Source organism: Drosophila elegans, unplaced genomic scaffold (genome assembly GCF_018152505.1).
Source record: "Drosophila elegans isolate 14027-0461.03 unplaced genomic scaffold, ASM1815250v1 contig_149, whole genome shotgun sequence".
NCBI classification, from domain to species: Eukaryota; Metazoa; Arthropoda; class Insecta; order Diptera; family Drosophilidae; genus Drosophila; species Drosophila elegans.
Genome location: NW_024545513.1, coordinates 19857134 through 19870605, shown reverse-complemented (window position 1 = coordinate 19870605; position 13472 = coordinate 19857134). Strand labels below are relative to the sequence as shown.

The following is a 13472-nucleotide window of genomic DNA, read 5'->3' as shown; positions in this document are numbered from 1 at the left end:
TGTATTTTCGCAAATTGCCAGGCACGCAATTTGCGCTTGAATGGAAAATAAAAACAAAATCTGCAACAAATTGGAAGCCAATAATCAAATGTCAGTCAGGATCCGCCTGGCCAGCCCCCCGCGATCTCTTTTGGGGTTCTGTCAGTCAGTCCGTCAGTTAGCCATTCGCTCAGTCAGTCATTCAGTCAGTCCTTCACTCTGTCATTCAGTCAGGGCGGTCAGTGAAATCGGTTTTGCCGTGGCTCTAACTCCAGGGCTCATTACTCAATCCCCGGCCAAAGATCCCTTTCGACTTTGGTTCTGCACTGTCGGAAAACGTGATTTTTCAATGATTTCTAATTGATTAAATGGATACAAACCCTTTTGGAAAAATAATATGGAAAATATTATATTTATAACTCTTATTTAATTAAGAGTAAAGCTCATAAAAGTGAAGATAAATGGAACTCAAGCAAGTACATACATATGACTGTATTCATAATTATTTGAGTACTTGTAGGCAATGTTAAATCATAATAAAATTATACTTTAAATTTTAATAACAAATTATCACAAATTTAAAAGACTGTATCATTCTTTTTTTAAGTATACAGTCTTGTAATGGACTTCTTAACATTTTTGGCAGTCTTCAAACTCTCGAAATGAAAAGTCAATTTTTTTCTAATAATTCTCCAAAAGCCATACCCATTTTTTCTCCGTGATGCAGGGTTCAATCTGGATCTGGGACTTCAACTTGTCGGCTTGTCCGATCCGCCTGTCTATTCATTTGAGCGTTTTTCGAATTCGATTTTGATTTGATTTCAGCTTCGGTTTCACGCTTGGCCTGCCTTATACTTTAATTAGTTTGGCAAATTAATTCCCAGTATTCCCCGAAAGAGAATCGAGAAAAAGTAATGAACAAAAAAATAACCGAACCAAACAACAAACGATTAATACCGAATTCCAATTGCGATGCCGATATTGTTTATTGGTTCCACATTACGCCCGCCGCGTATAATTAACAATAAAAAATTTCAAACACATTTTGACACAATTTTAATAGTCAATAAAACTCAATGGAGAGCGTGAAAAGGGGGTGGGTGTTGAAGGCAGGGGGCCCCAAATGCCCCATCAAGTTGAACAACAATGAAATGACATTTTCGCCGCTGATGTGGCCATTGTTCGACTTTGTTTGCGGGTTATTGTTGTTGACAAATCGATAAACAGCTCAATTAGCATTTTTGATGCTCAATCGTTAAGGAACCGCTCAACTTACCCTTCTTCTGCCGACTGACTGACAACTGTATGGCAATCATAAATCAAACCATAAAAAATATATCAGGCATTCGGTTCAATAATCGATTTGTATGCGTTGCCCGTCGCGCCGCACAATTATGCAAAATGAGCTGTCAAACGAGTGAGGCTTTATACCCTTCCCCCTTGCAATTTATTCTACAAAAAAGGGAAAAGCCACATGTTTATTACTTGTTCGATCTCATGTTAAATTAATATTGATCTAACTAAGCCAGACAGGTGGACTGAAGTCAGAGAATGTTGTACAAGAGTCAGCTATATTCATAACATATCAATCATCTAGATATTATTTAAAACACATTTCATAGAAGTATTTTAACATTTCTTGTAAAATATTAGTTCTACTACTAATTCTTATGCGTATTCAAGTTTAATTATTTTTAAGTAAGATACCAAACATATCTAAGCATTAAAAAAACCATAAATAGTACTACATAGTAATAAACATTTAAAATAACAGCGAAGAAAGCAAAGTGTGCTATGTTTTTATATATTTTGTGACAGACAGACTTAAACAAACGCTGAAAAAACACATTTTCACAAACATTTTTTAAAGACTGAAAACAAAAATCAGTACCAAATTTAAAATATATTTATCTATATAAATCCCTCAATGGACGGAGATCAAATCGAAAAGACCAGCAGTGATCAGGAGTTGGGATATAGTCGATGCCCTCGCAGTTGCGTTCATTATGCCACAATCGCGGATTTTCTAACCAGTCTTAATTTAAATGACACCAATTTGGGCTCGGTTCAAAATCTTAGGAGTCTGAGCTTAGAAGACTACCTTAAAACTGTGCGATGTGCGAAAAACCAGCAAGGGGATAATGATATTAACCTCGAAAACAGGAAAATGTGAAGAAACCGATACGAGATATCAGCAGGCTTAAACAGAAGGATTCAAATTGTCCCAACAAACGTAAGCTAAAATTATTACTCCCAAAAAATGTGTAACTAAAATAATACTTCTTGACATTTTCTACATAATTATGATTAAAATTATAAATATTTTATCAAAGTTCTTATAAAAGTAATTTATAGAACAAATATCTTTTTTTGTTTATGTCAGAAAAAATTGTTGTTTTTTTTTATTGGATCACGTGTGCTTTATAAAAATGCAATTTCCGAAAGACGTAAAAAATAATTTTACTTTAAAGGCTAAATTTTTAGTTAATTTTCGAGTTCAATTTGCTAGACAAATTTGTTTATAAATTGCTCTTTCACATGGCCAACTGCCATCCGATTCGAACTCTAACTTATTTCAATAATTCAATCACGTGGTATCGTATCGAATAATTGAATAAGTCATCGTGTCGAGCGACACAAATTTCATTTCAATACGCAGAACTTTTAACGAACGAATCGGGCCTCAAAGGCGATCGCCGATGATTGAACGCTCGAGGAAAGAGTTGAGTTGGCACAAGGGGGTTAAGGTGGACTCTTGGAGGGGGGTGGGGCTAAAGCGGGGACTGAGGAGATTTGAGACGGAACCGCCAAATGGCAACGTGAGTGATTGTCGCAAAAGCTCAAAGGCGACAAGAGCTCTTCGAATTGTACTGATTTTTATTTATTTTATGTTTGAACCGAAACGCTTACGGAATCCCAAATGAAATGCGACTGCGCTTTTTTTTTTATATAAATAGGGGGAACCCGATACATCGGGGCTTGGAATAAACCCCCCTCCCTGAAATTCCCCTTCGATTGCCAATTGGTGTGGGAAAAATGCGGCTGTGGTAACAGGCGTGGCGATCTTCCATTAACATGTTCACCTCGTGGCGATTTCAATCGAATTTTAATTGCCCGAAAGTGGATCTAACCGATTGGGAAGAGATTGCTCGGGGTTTTTGGGTTTTTTTTTTGGTAGCAAAGTTATAAAGGGGAAACTCAAATTTGCAGAGGATCGCTAGTAACAATTCTCTAGTTTTTCATTAAATAAAAGAAAAGTTAAATGTAGCTTTCTCACTTTTAGGGCTATAGAAATATATAACTAAAAAAAGAAATAATATTTGGCTTAAGCTGGTTGGTATATTTTTGTTTTTAGTCAAATCTTATGTTATCAATTAAATTTAAAGTCATTGCAGTCGTCGGGATTCTTTTTACTTTATATAAAAAAAAAATCATTTAAATACTCCCTAAAATGTAAAATATATAAGAAATTATTTAAATACTTCTTAAAGCAAAGAACAATTTAAGAAGTCTGAGCGAAATCCCTTTCCTTATTCACAAACTAAAAGCCAAAGAATACCTGTGAATATCACGTAAACTAGGTCGATAACTGACCTACAGAACGCAAAGGAATGCAACCGATGGCAGGGGGCAAAGGAAAGGTATATAAGATCGTATCGATCGTCGCCCTTCGATAGATTTTTGACATATTTTTGATCGGCACATTGAACTGGCCGCTTTGGCCAAGGGCCATTCACACGCTCCTTTGGCCGTGGGATAAAAATGCAGCGGATCTCCATCGAATCTGTTCGGCTTGCCAGCCCAAAAATTGTGTGCCGAAGAGCAGAAGAGTTAAACAAATCAATACGAAAACGATGCAAATGGCAAAAGGCATGTCAACAATGCTGCCGAGTAATTGGCAGTGGTCGGCTGATGACGCTCGCTCTGATGTTGATGATTGCGCATCGCAAAGGCTACGGCGACTTCAACCTCAACCTGAACCTCAAACTGAAACTGAAGCTGAAGCTCAAGCTCAAGCTGAACCTGGATGTGATTGCGATCGCAGGAACTCCTCATCGAGCCGCCAAAGTGCAGCTAAACATCTGGAGCAGGCAGTGCCGAACGCAGTCGAATCGAGCAGCTCCACCCATTGCCATCGCCTGCCCTCTGAACGCCGATCACTGATCTTTGCCGCCGCGGACACTGAGCGAAAATTTCACATTTTTTGAATATTTTTAAGCTTTGGAAATGTAATTCTCCATAACAGATTGTAAAGCTGCGCAGCAAAACAATTGGTGCATCCTCCAGATAAAATCACATGGGTTTAGAAATACCTTTATCTTAAAGTATTCAACAATACATTTAAAATCTGAAAATGGGACACCTTAAAGACACCTTTATAAGTGATATTTTTATTTTCCTGGCACCCCCAATAAAAGCTTTGAAATACATCACTAATACATTCTGAAATACATCACTAATGCTTAAAGTTGCTTTCAAAATATATTTTATAATGATTGATTAGCATTTATTAAGAAGAGTGAACTGATTCTCCCTATGTTTCTTACAGATTTGTTAACTTTGAAAACAGAGAGCTCGCTATGAAATGTACATAATATATAGCTATTATATAAGTTGAAGTTACAAGTCTTAAAAAACATTTTTTGTTCCTTACAATTTTGTCAATTTCTCAACATTCACCATATGGTTTTGTTCCGTGTGTAGAAAGCAGCGGCTTTGATCTGTCACCGCTCGCCAATCGAATCACGGCAGACGCGAGCGGCGGCAGATAAAATTATTGAAATTACATTGGCAAGACGCCGTCGATCAGGCAGAGCGTACCGCACAACGGGGACACAGGGATGGACCAGGAGGGGATGTATGTACATATATGTATGCCCAGGGAACAGGGCTAGCAAACAGCTGCAACAAACGCTGCCGCGAAACACGATCGCCAACACTTACAGCGCCGCGAGTTGGCAATAATTATCGCTTTTAGTCCCATCCCCGCCTGTCAATGTAATTCGAAAAATGTCGTCAGTGTCGCCCAGTGCCGGCGTAGTAGCTCATCATCAGTGCTCTTTGGGATCCCGGTATCCTGGATCCCCGATTCCCCGATTCTCTGATTCTCCGATTCCAATTCCGATCGCAATACCAAGCACCCAGATTGGACCTGTGATTTCTCCCATTCGATGATTTCGTGCCAGTTGCCAGTTGGCAGTGCACTGGCAGCAGCGCTCGTTGTTTTTAAAATGTAATCATCATTAAAATATTTATGGGTTATATCTCTCGCTCTGGCCAACGGACCTTCAACCGGAGGACTGGACTGGTCGGCTTGTAATGACCATACATAGCAATTGGTTCTCACGTTCGGGCCACAAAAAAAGCGGGGAAAAAAAGAACAGAAACGCGTTGCCAATTTGGCGTCATCGTTCAACTTCAGCTTCAGCTTCAACTTCAAGTTGAAGCTAAAGTTGCAGTTAAAGCCGCGATTCCAGCTGAATCGGCTGCTGAAGTTGTCATTGTCATTGCCATCGTCACCTGTGTCTGCATTTCGGATTTTCATTTTATTTTTATGTCTGGCAGCTGCTGAAGGTATCTGGATATCTGAATATCTGGAGGACGAGCATCTGTGCGAAGATCGATTGCGATTTGGGGATTTACTCAGTATTTTATTCATTTGGTTTGAGTCGGTTTACTAATTATATGTTACTTAGTGTATTTAAATCTTTACATGACTCCTTGCATATGCAATTTGAAATACCTTGATTAATCTTTAATCTTTTAGGTCAGTTTAAACAATTAGTTCTTATTTATCATTATGCTTTGGGCTTTAAGTAAATTAAAAGAAGTTAAATGAAATTAAAGTGTCATAGGTCTTAATTCAATTATTCCTATTTATGGCTTGTAAAATAGATTTTGTCTTGCTAAACATTATTTGTCAATTATAGAATATTTTGTCTGTTAACTATTAACAATTTTATGTAAATATTTCATTAAATAGAACTTATTGTCTTCTGGAAAAAAATAATTTAATGGTTTTCTTGCACAAGCTTGTATTTAATATTTTCAAACGTATACTATTCTTAAAGAACTTTAACTTTTGACCTTTTATCAGACCAAATACGACCTCCCCATCCTGAAGTTCATGATTAAAAATATACAGTAGCTTCGATTTGTGTGTTCGTCGAGGCGTGATCACAGTCACTGCCACTGTCACGGGCATGAGAACTGTGAACGGGAATCTTAGGATCGACGTGGTCCACCCCTAAAAAGTGGCCACTTTGATGGCTGTCTTGTCATTTTTTCCCTGTTTTTTTTTATTTATTTATTATTATTATTATTATTTTTTTTTTTTTTGAATGGAGGAGTCTTGAATGTTGCTGTTGTCGTTTATCAATTATGACAAATCTTTGCGCATGCGTGGCCAGCGGCGTCGTCAACGCAGCTATTTATAAACTTGGTAAAACTCCGGCCCCCCAAATGCCCCCTATATCATCATTTCAGAGCCCGACTCTTCCTCATGTGAATGTCTGTCTGTCTGTCCCATTCCGTGTTTCATTTTAATTTGTAATTATTTCTTCAGCTTTTTTGCGGCTGCCTCCCCTCTCGTATTATTTCAAACGATTCCGTGGTCGTTGTAGACTTTTCTCGAATGCCTTTGCATGTCGGGTTTTTTCGAACTTCATTTGCGCTTCGGTTCGGTGACAAATAAATTAAGTGGCAGCCTCAACCAGAGAGCGGGAAAACAAGAGGCGAAACCCAAGAAAATGAAGACTGCCCCGGGGCTCTGCCCAGTATTACAACAATATCATCCAGTCAGCAGCAACAAGTGGCTATCCTTGGGAGTTGGGTAGACTCGACGAGGAGATACCATAGGGTTTGAAGAAGTTTCAGAATCGCATTTTAAGCCTGTTCCCTTTCTTGTTTTATAGTTATGTGAAAGCAAAATTCTACATGGACTTATCATGTCCTCATCATATTCTGATCCAATCGGCTTTTCATTTTCTGAAAATTTCAAATTTGTTCCCTTTTTCTTGATCAAACTATCCATGCTTTTAATTTCGAGTTCTACTTACACCCATCAGTCCCTACAGAGTTCAGTATACACAACCATGTCGGGGAAATAACACACAGGAAATTGCCTTCTGAACAATACAAAAAAAAACAAATTTAGTTTTAAGCATAAAGTGTTAAATAACATTTTTGAAAAAAACACGTACTTAATAAACAAAACCCAACAAACAAATGCTTGCAAGGACATAAAACGAGATTGGACAAAACACGTGGTTAACAATAGAGTAAGTAAATAATATTAACGCAACTTTTTCTTGCTATGTTAAATATATGAATTAAATTTCAAAGCTTGCTGACTGAATGATATTGATATTTTCTTCTGGCTCGAGAACGTAGACTTCAAATTCCCTGTTAAACACTTAAACCAAATGGCAAACAAGTTGAGTGGAGGATCAACCGTATCTTGCAGTGCAGTTCAGTTCTCAATCAATTATCGACTGGACAAATGGTGAGTAGTAACCCAACAATTATTTATTAAAATACTTTACATTTATATATTTTGTATTCCAGATGGCAAGCACTTGAAAGTTCAAAAAACAGATGTCCAACAAGGAGAATACTGGAGTCAACTACTGAGCTGCACCACTAAAACTTAAGCCATCCCACCCTCCACAATTCTGTTGGATCTTGTCCCTGCTCTTCGTGTCCGGCACAATTATTTGTAAACACAAAGACACTTACAAAAATACACTTGGCAAAAAAGAAAACTTGTCTATGGTCTTCATTTAAAATCCGGGATATACCGGGAATACACTTGAAATTAGTCTTTCGACTTAAAAATCATAATTTAAATACAAAATGGGAAGTAAATTTCTAGCGCAACACAAACTAATTGTGCATACCCAGCTTATTTCCAGATACCCACTATAATAATCACAACAACTAGCTGCAATTAAGAGTAAGTCGCTGGTTTGCTGGAGCTTAAGAACGCCCCTTTGAGATTTATTAAACGCTCGGTGATTGGAGGAAGGTAATTACTCATAATGGCTACACAAAAGGTGAAATAAATAAATGGTTGACTTGTCAATGGAGTGCTCAAAAAACGATCAATGAAGTTTAAAGATTAATTGTTTTATATAATTTATTTATTCGTTTTTTTCACTAAGTGAATTTTTTTTAAATGCCTTTGCAAATCGGATTGTTTTTACATTTTTGAAAGCAAACAACCCTTTTTTAAAGTTATTTTATATCTATACATATATACTTATACTTAAACCATGGTTTTTTCTATATTTTGTTTTGCACATATTATTTAATCAATGCAAAAACAAAGTAGAATACAGATCTGTTCCCCTAATTTTCAGTGGTGTGCTTGTACAAGCCATACTAAAAATTATATTTGGACTACTTTAGTCGTGAAACCTCACACATCTGAAGTGTAAAAGTTGCTTTGCTCAGGAAAACTACTTCTACTTCTATCACTTAGCCCTTTTAGTCACCATTGAAACCCACACACCACACTGCACCACACCACACAGCACCACCGACAACTCATCCACTCAATCAAAGGACCGATTCTGCCAACTTGAGGCCAAAATCAGCTGCTACTGTTTAGGGCCAACGAAGGTGCATCTTGGCCAAGTCGTTTATTAATTTGGCATGTGACAAATTGTGCGTTGGCCAGCAATTAGAATTGTGCTCGGCTCGACGGACAAGTTTTGAGGATTCGCCGAGAGTCCCAGAGTAACTTGCCATCGCTTTAGCGCTGATTTAACAAAATTTCACTGCCGAGACACGTACAAAACGGCTTCGATCTCTGGCATTCTGGGATTTCTGGGATATTCTCAAAGAAAGGAAGGAAAGGAGGATGAGAAAAACGGAGGACGAGGACGAGGAGCGTCAACAGACGACAAGTGGCACTTTGGCGCATTAAGAAAATCTGTACAAGTGTCACTTTGGCACACAAACACACAGGAACAGAAGCAACCTCGCCAGGAGGAGAGCAACTGTCAGCTGGAGGAGATCGGGGAAATAATGGAGAAGCCCCGAATGGAGTGGAGGTGGGCTGGCTGGTAGAATTATAACGCCAACGTTCCGGTTCCCCAGTCAAATGCAATTCCACTGCACAGCAAGGATTATGCTTGCCTTGTTTAATCACCACAAAAAAAATACAAAAAAAAAAAAAAAAAAAACGAAAAAAATGAAAAACATAATACGAATTTGTCCAGTCATCGGCATTATTTAATGAGTTGCCAACAGGTTGCCAGGCAAAGCCAAACCAAGCGGAAAATCATCGGCTTCAGGCGGAGGCCTTTGGCTCTGGCTTTGCCTCAGCCTCGGTTTCATCTTCAGTGGTAGCTTCAGCTTCGGTTTGTGGTTCTGGTTCAGGTTCAGGCTCAGGCTCAGACTCGGACTCGAACTCGAACTGGGATTCGGGTCCACATTCAGCTGAGTCAGCGCCGCAAACAGAAGCCAACAGCCAAGTCCGTCAGTCAGTCAAGCGGCCTACGCCCGTAATAAAATTCAGACTTGCTGATTCCAAATCCGAGTCCAATACCATCAGCCGAACCAAGTCCAAGTCCAAAGCAGAAAGTCCAGGTGCACCGAGAAAAGTATCGGGAAGCATCTCGCACAAGTTTTTCAAATCGAAACCTTTTTTTTTTTTTAAATATCTCTAAAAGTATGCTACAATATTATTTTTTTTATCCCTAATTTAGTAAATTACAGGTTGAAAGGTGTCCTTGTATTGTTATAGCATACTTTTAGACGCCTTTGAAATTATTTTTGAGCGATTTCTATGTTTTTGAAACATTTTTAAAGTCTAAGACATTTCAGTAACTTGTACCATCAAACAAAAACAAAAAAACGAATACATCAAATTGTTTTCGACTTTTATTATATTTTATTTTTAAAGTTAAAGTTATGCATAATAGTACTTGATTAAATGGATAACACTCCTTATGAAAGGCATGTTATGGCCACTTCTAACCAATTTTGAGCAACATATTTTCGCTCAGTGTACGTGAGCAGAGCCTTCAGCCTGCACCATGCAAATGCAACTTGTTGGTGACTCTGCCGGCACTTGAGTTACCCTCTGCCGGCGTCGCAGTCGCGTCACAGTCGCGTCGCTGCGTGTAATGTCAATTTGACAGACAAACTGTCGACCGTTTGAAGCGTATGCAGCTACTGTCTACCAGCCACCGATTATGATTTGTTTGACGTTGTGCGCTTCTCGTTGACTCACCGGGCATGTGGGTTTGGTCTAAAATATTAAGAGTTTTTGGGATCGGGGCGGAAACGCATGGTAAATTAGTAAACTTTAAATCCACTCAATAGAATGGCAGTAAAAATCGGTTACACAACAGTTGTGCTCTTGTCTCTTTGTTGGTTTTGTAAGAAATATTGTAAATATTAAGACATTGTCAAAAGAGCTTTGCCAGCTGATAGTTCTAATCAGGATTACCAGTCCATAGTCCAATAGCAAATGTATTCAAAAGGATTCTAACAATCTGTTAGCCAGCCTTAAGTCTTTCAGAGAATCTCTATAAAAGATCCTGACAATCCCACCCCTTTGGCAGATCTATTCCCGAACCGATTCAAGGCAGAGGACTGGCAGTTTGCCTACCGTGGGCCACCACTTTAGCTGGAGAAGTACTCGAAGTGCCACTCCACTTGGTCTTGGGGATTACACTTGTATGATAAACACACACGGACCGATGTACACAGAGAGATGTCTGGCGTTGGCATCTACAGCATTCAATAAAGAATGTTTGCGATTTTTATCTTGCGGCCGCCGCGCGCGCCTCGCATTCGAGCTCTCTCACCCCGACGATCGGTGATCGGAGATACAAAATACAAGATACAAGATACACACACGAACCCTCTACGGATCACCCCGGAGTATCCCGCGAATGCCCAGAGATCCCACATCCAGCGATCCCCATATGGAGTGCTGGCCCCTTGGCTTAATACTCATAATTGATTAAAAAGAAAATTTCCATGGCATTTATGCGTACCACGCCACTCATACATACAATGTCGAGTTGTTGACAGCCTCCGATGGAGTTGCCCAAGGGGCGGGGTGCACTGAGAGAAATTCGGAAGCGAATTAAAATCAAATTAAAAACCCAAAAGCAGCAGCTTTGAAAGTTTGGTGGGGGCGATTAATTAAAATAAATAACATACGTTGAGTACATTTTGAACCATTTATTTTTGGTTTTATTTTGTACCTTTATAAATTATTTCCAAGCCCTTGTGATTCCTGTAGATCTTTTATTTTTATGTGTGGGAAATATTTTTTTAAAATATATCAATAAGTTGGCAATATATAGAGTTAACTTTCGCATGTCAATAAATAATGATTACAAAGTTTATTAAATCAAATCATAAGAAAATTAATTATATTTATTTGACACCTGTTCATAGTAAATACACAATTCAAGCGACTAATGAATTTTTTTTTTTAGAATTAAGGAATGTATTTCAAAGCTTCAATTAAAAAAAAAGATTCCCCTTATATAACCAGTAATTTCTCTCACTGTAGCGAAAGGGAGTTGGGGCCATGGTCTTCTGCTTTGTTCGGGAGTTGGCACTGCTGTTTTGTGGCTGCTGGGAGCGCGTTCTTTGGAAGTAGTTGTCGAAATGTTTTTATTTGTTATCGATTAATCGCTTGAATCAACAGGCCAACAGTCGTCGCGGTTGTACGGTGGCAGTTGTCCGATTCTGAATCTGAAACTGAATCTGAATCCAAAGCCAAATCCAAATCCGATTCCCCATTTCGATTCAGATTCAGCCCCCTTTGAGATACTCGAGTATCTCACAGATACTCGGCTTTTGGAAATGTTGCTGTGTAATTGTTTTGAAGTCTCGACTCGCAGATTGGTAGCAGACTGGCTGTCAGCCAACTTGGCCCCCAGACCCAATCGCAATCGCCAGTCCAAGTCCCAATCCCAATCCCAATCCCAGTACAAAACCGAGTCGGGGGTTTGGAAGCCAAGTCAGCCAGCGATTTGCGGGCCTGTCAAATCGCTGATTGATCGATTGTTTGCACACGTTTTTGTGAGCGCATTTATTGAGTATTTTATTAATTTCAACTGATCGATGAGCTTGCCGCCTGTTACAATTGCCGCTCTTTTTCCTCGTTTAACTGCTGGTCTTTTTAATTGCGTGAAATCGGAATAGGGGGTCTTGAGAGGAGGGCTTTTTTTTTTTTGAATGGGCTTTTGGACGGGTGTTTTTGAAAGAAAATACTAATGAAATACTCATTACTAATAGGGAATAAAACGCTACAGCACACAACTTATTTAGTTTAAATATTCAAGTACTCTTTTGAATGTTTACTTTTATAGATTTCTAATAAAACTTTTGAGTATTAACAGACTTATAGCAATCTATTTAAAACATTTGCGTTTTAGAAGAAAAAGTTACAATGTGAAGTATGAATAATACTGCCTAAGCTGTGACAATGCTTTGTCAAAGATGCTTTATCTTTTAAATCTCGATTTATGTGCTGTTAATGTTGGGATTATTATTATTTTTCCCAAATAAGATGAGTAAAAGGTACTGATCAAATAAAACACCATTTATAATAGTTGCAATCGCTGGACGTTATGTAGTAGAGAGTTCTATAAGAAAATTCTCAAAAAAAGGGTCTTACGAATACCTCGAAATCGATTAGGGCGGCAACAGGTCGATAAGATCCGAAAGAAGCTATAGGGCTCATAAGCTAGAAGCTCTCGAGGGCCTAAAGACTTCTGCGAACCGATTGATTGTGTGTGGCTTCCATTGAAAATTGGCTACCGAGCGACCAACTAGATCATAGGCATGCCCGTCGTGTCGATCTAGGGCCGAGATAACCGTCAGTTAGTTGGAGAACCTTTCGGTTAGTGGGCTAAGCTTGAAGGCGACAATGTCGCGCACCCGAAACCCGCTACAAAAACGCGGAAAAAACGTATTAAATACAAATTTCCTGGTAATAAAACAGTGAGACAACTGGCCACTGGCTGCCAAAATAAAGAAATAAATCTCAACGCCCAGAGGGCCGGGTTCACAAAAAGAGACGACGAATCCAAATCCGTATCGGAATCGGAGTGACTAACGTATAACTCTGTAGCCAGCCTTTATTGTTGTTACTTTCGTGTATTTCCCTTGTATATCAGCGTGTAAATCTCGCTCACACACCAGATGAAATACGGAGACTCGACTCGACTCTCGACTCGGCCCAAAACCGAACTCAACTCAAGTCAACAGAATTTTTATTGGAAATCTGTACGCAGAAATAGTCATCATCGCATCGCATCGCATCCCAGCCATCGCCATCATCATAATGATCTTTGGATTGGGATTGGGATTCGGATTCAGCCGCATCTTCATCTGCCGCCCGATCTTTTTCTTGTTTCTGATGTCTGATGCCTCAGATGCATATCGCTGTTCGCGCTGGCAATAAAAACATATATGAGCTGTTGATGACTGCATATAAAAATTATACGAAACTGCCA

The 13472-nt window shown here is 38.9% G+C and overlaps 1 protein-coding gene across 6 annotated transcripts in view; it reads left to right on the top strand.

Moving 5' to 3' along the window:
- The first annotated feature begins 1873 nt into the window (after positions 1-1873).
- Positions 1874-13472, top strand: part of LOC108138463 — a 33914-nt gene continuing 22315 nt past the window's right edge. For 3 of the 6 annotated variants that reach the window (XM_041710575.1, XM_017260672.2, XM_041710576.1), the window contains exon 1: positions 1874-2212. In XM_041710575.1, the coding sequence (XP_041566509.1) occupies positions 1907-2152 (246 nt within the window). In that variant the 5' untranslated portion in view covers positions 1874-1906 and the 3' untranslated portion in view covers positions 2153-2212. Of the gene's footprint in view, positions 2213-3446; positions 3613-4528; positions 4598-13472 lie in introns of those variants that run through there. The other 3 variants (XM_017260671.2, XM_017260670.2, XM_017260669.2) reach the window with 3 other exon arrangements.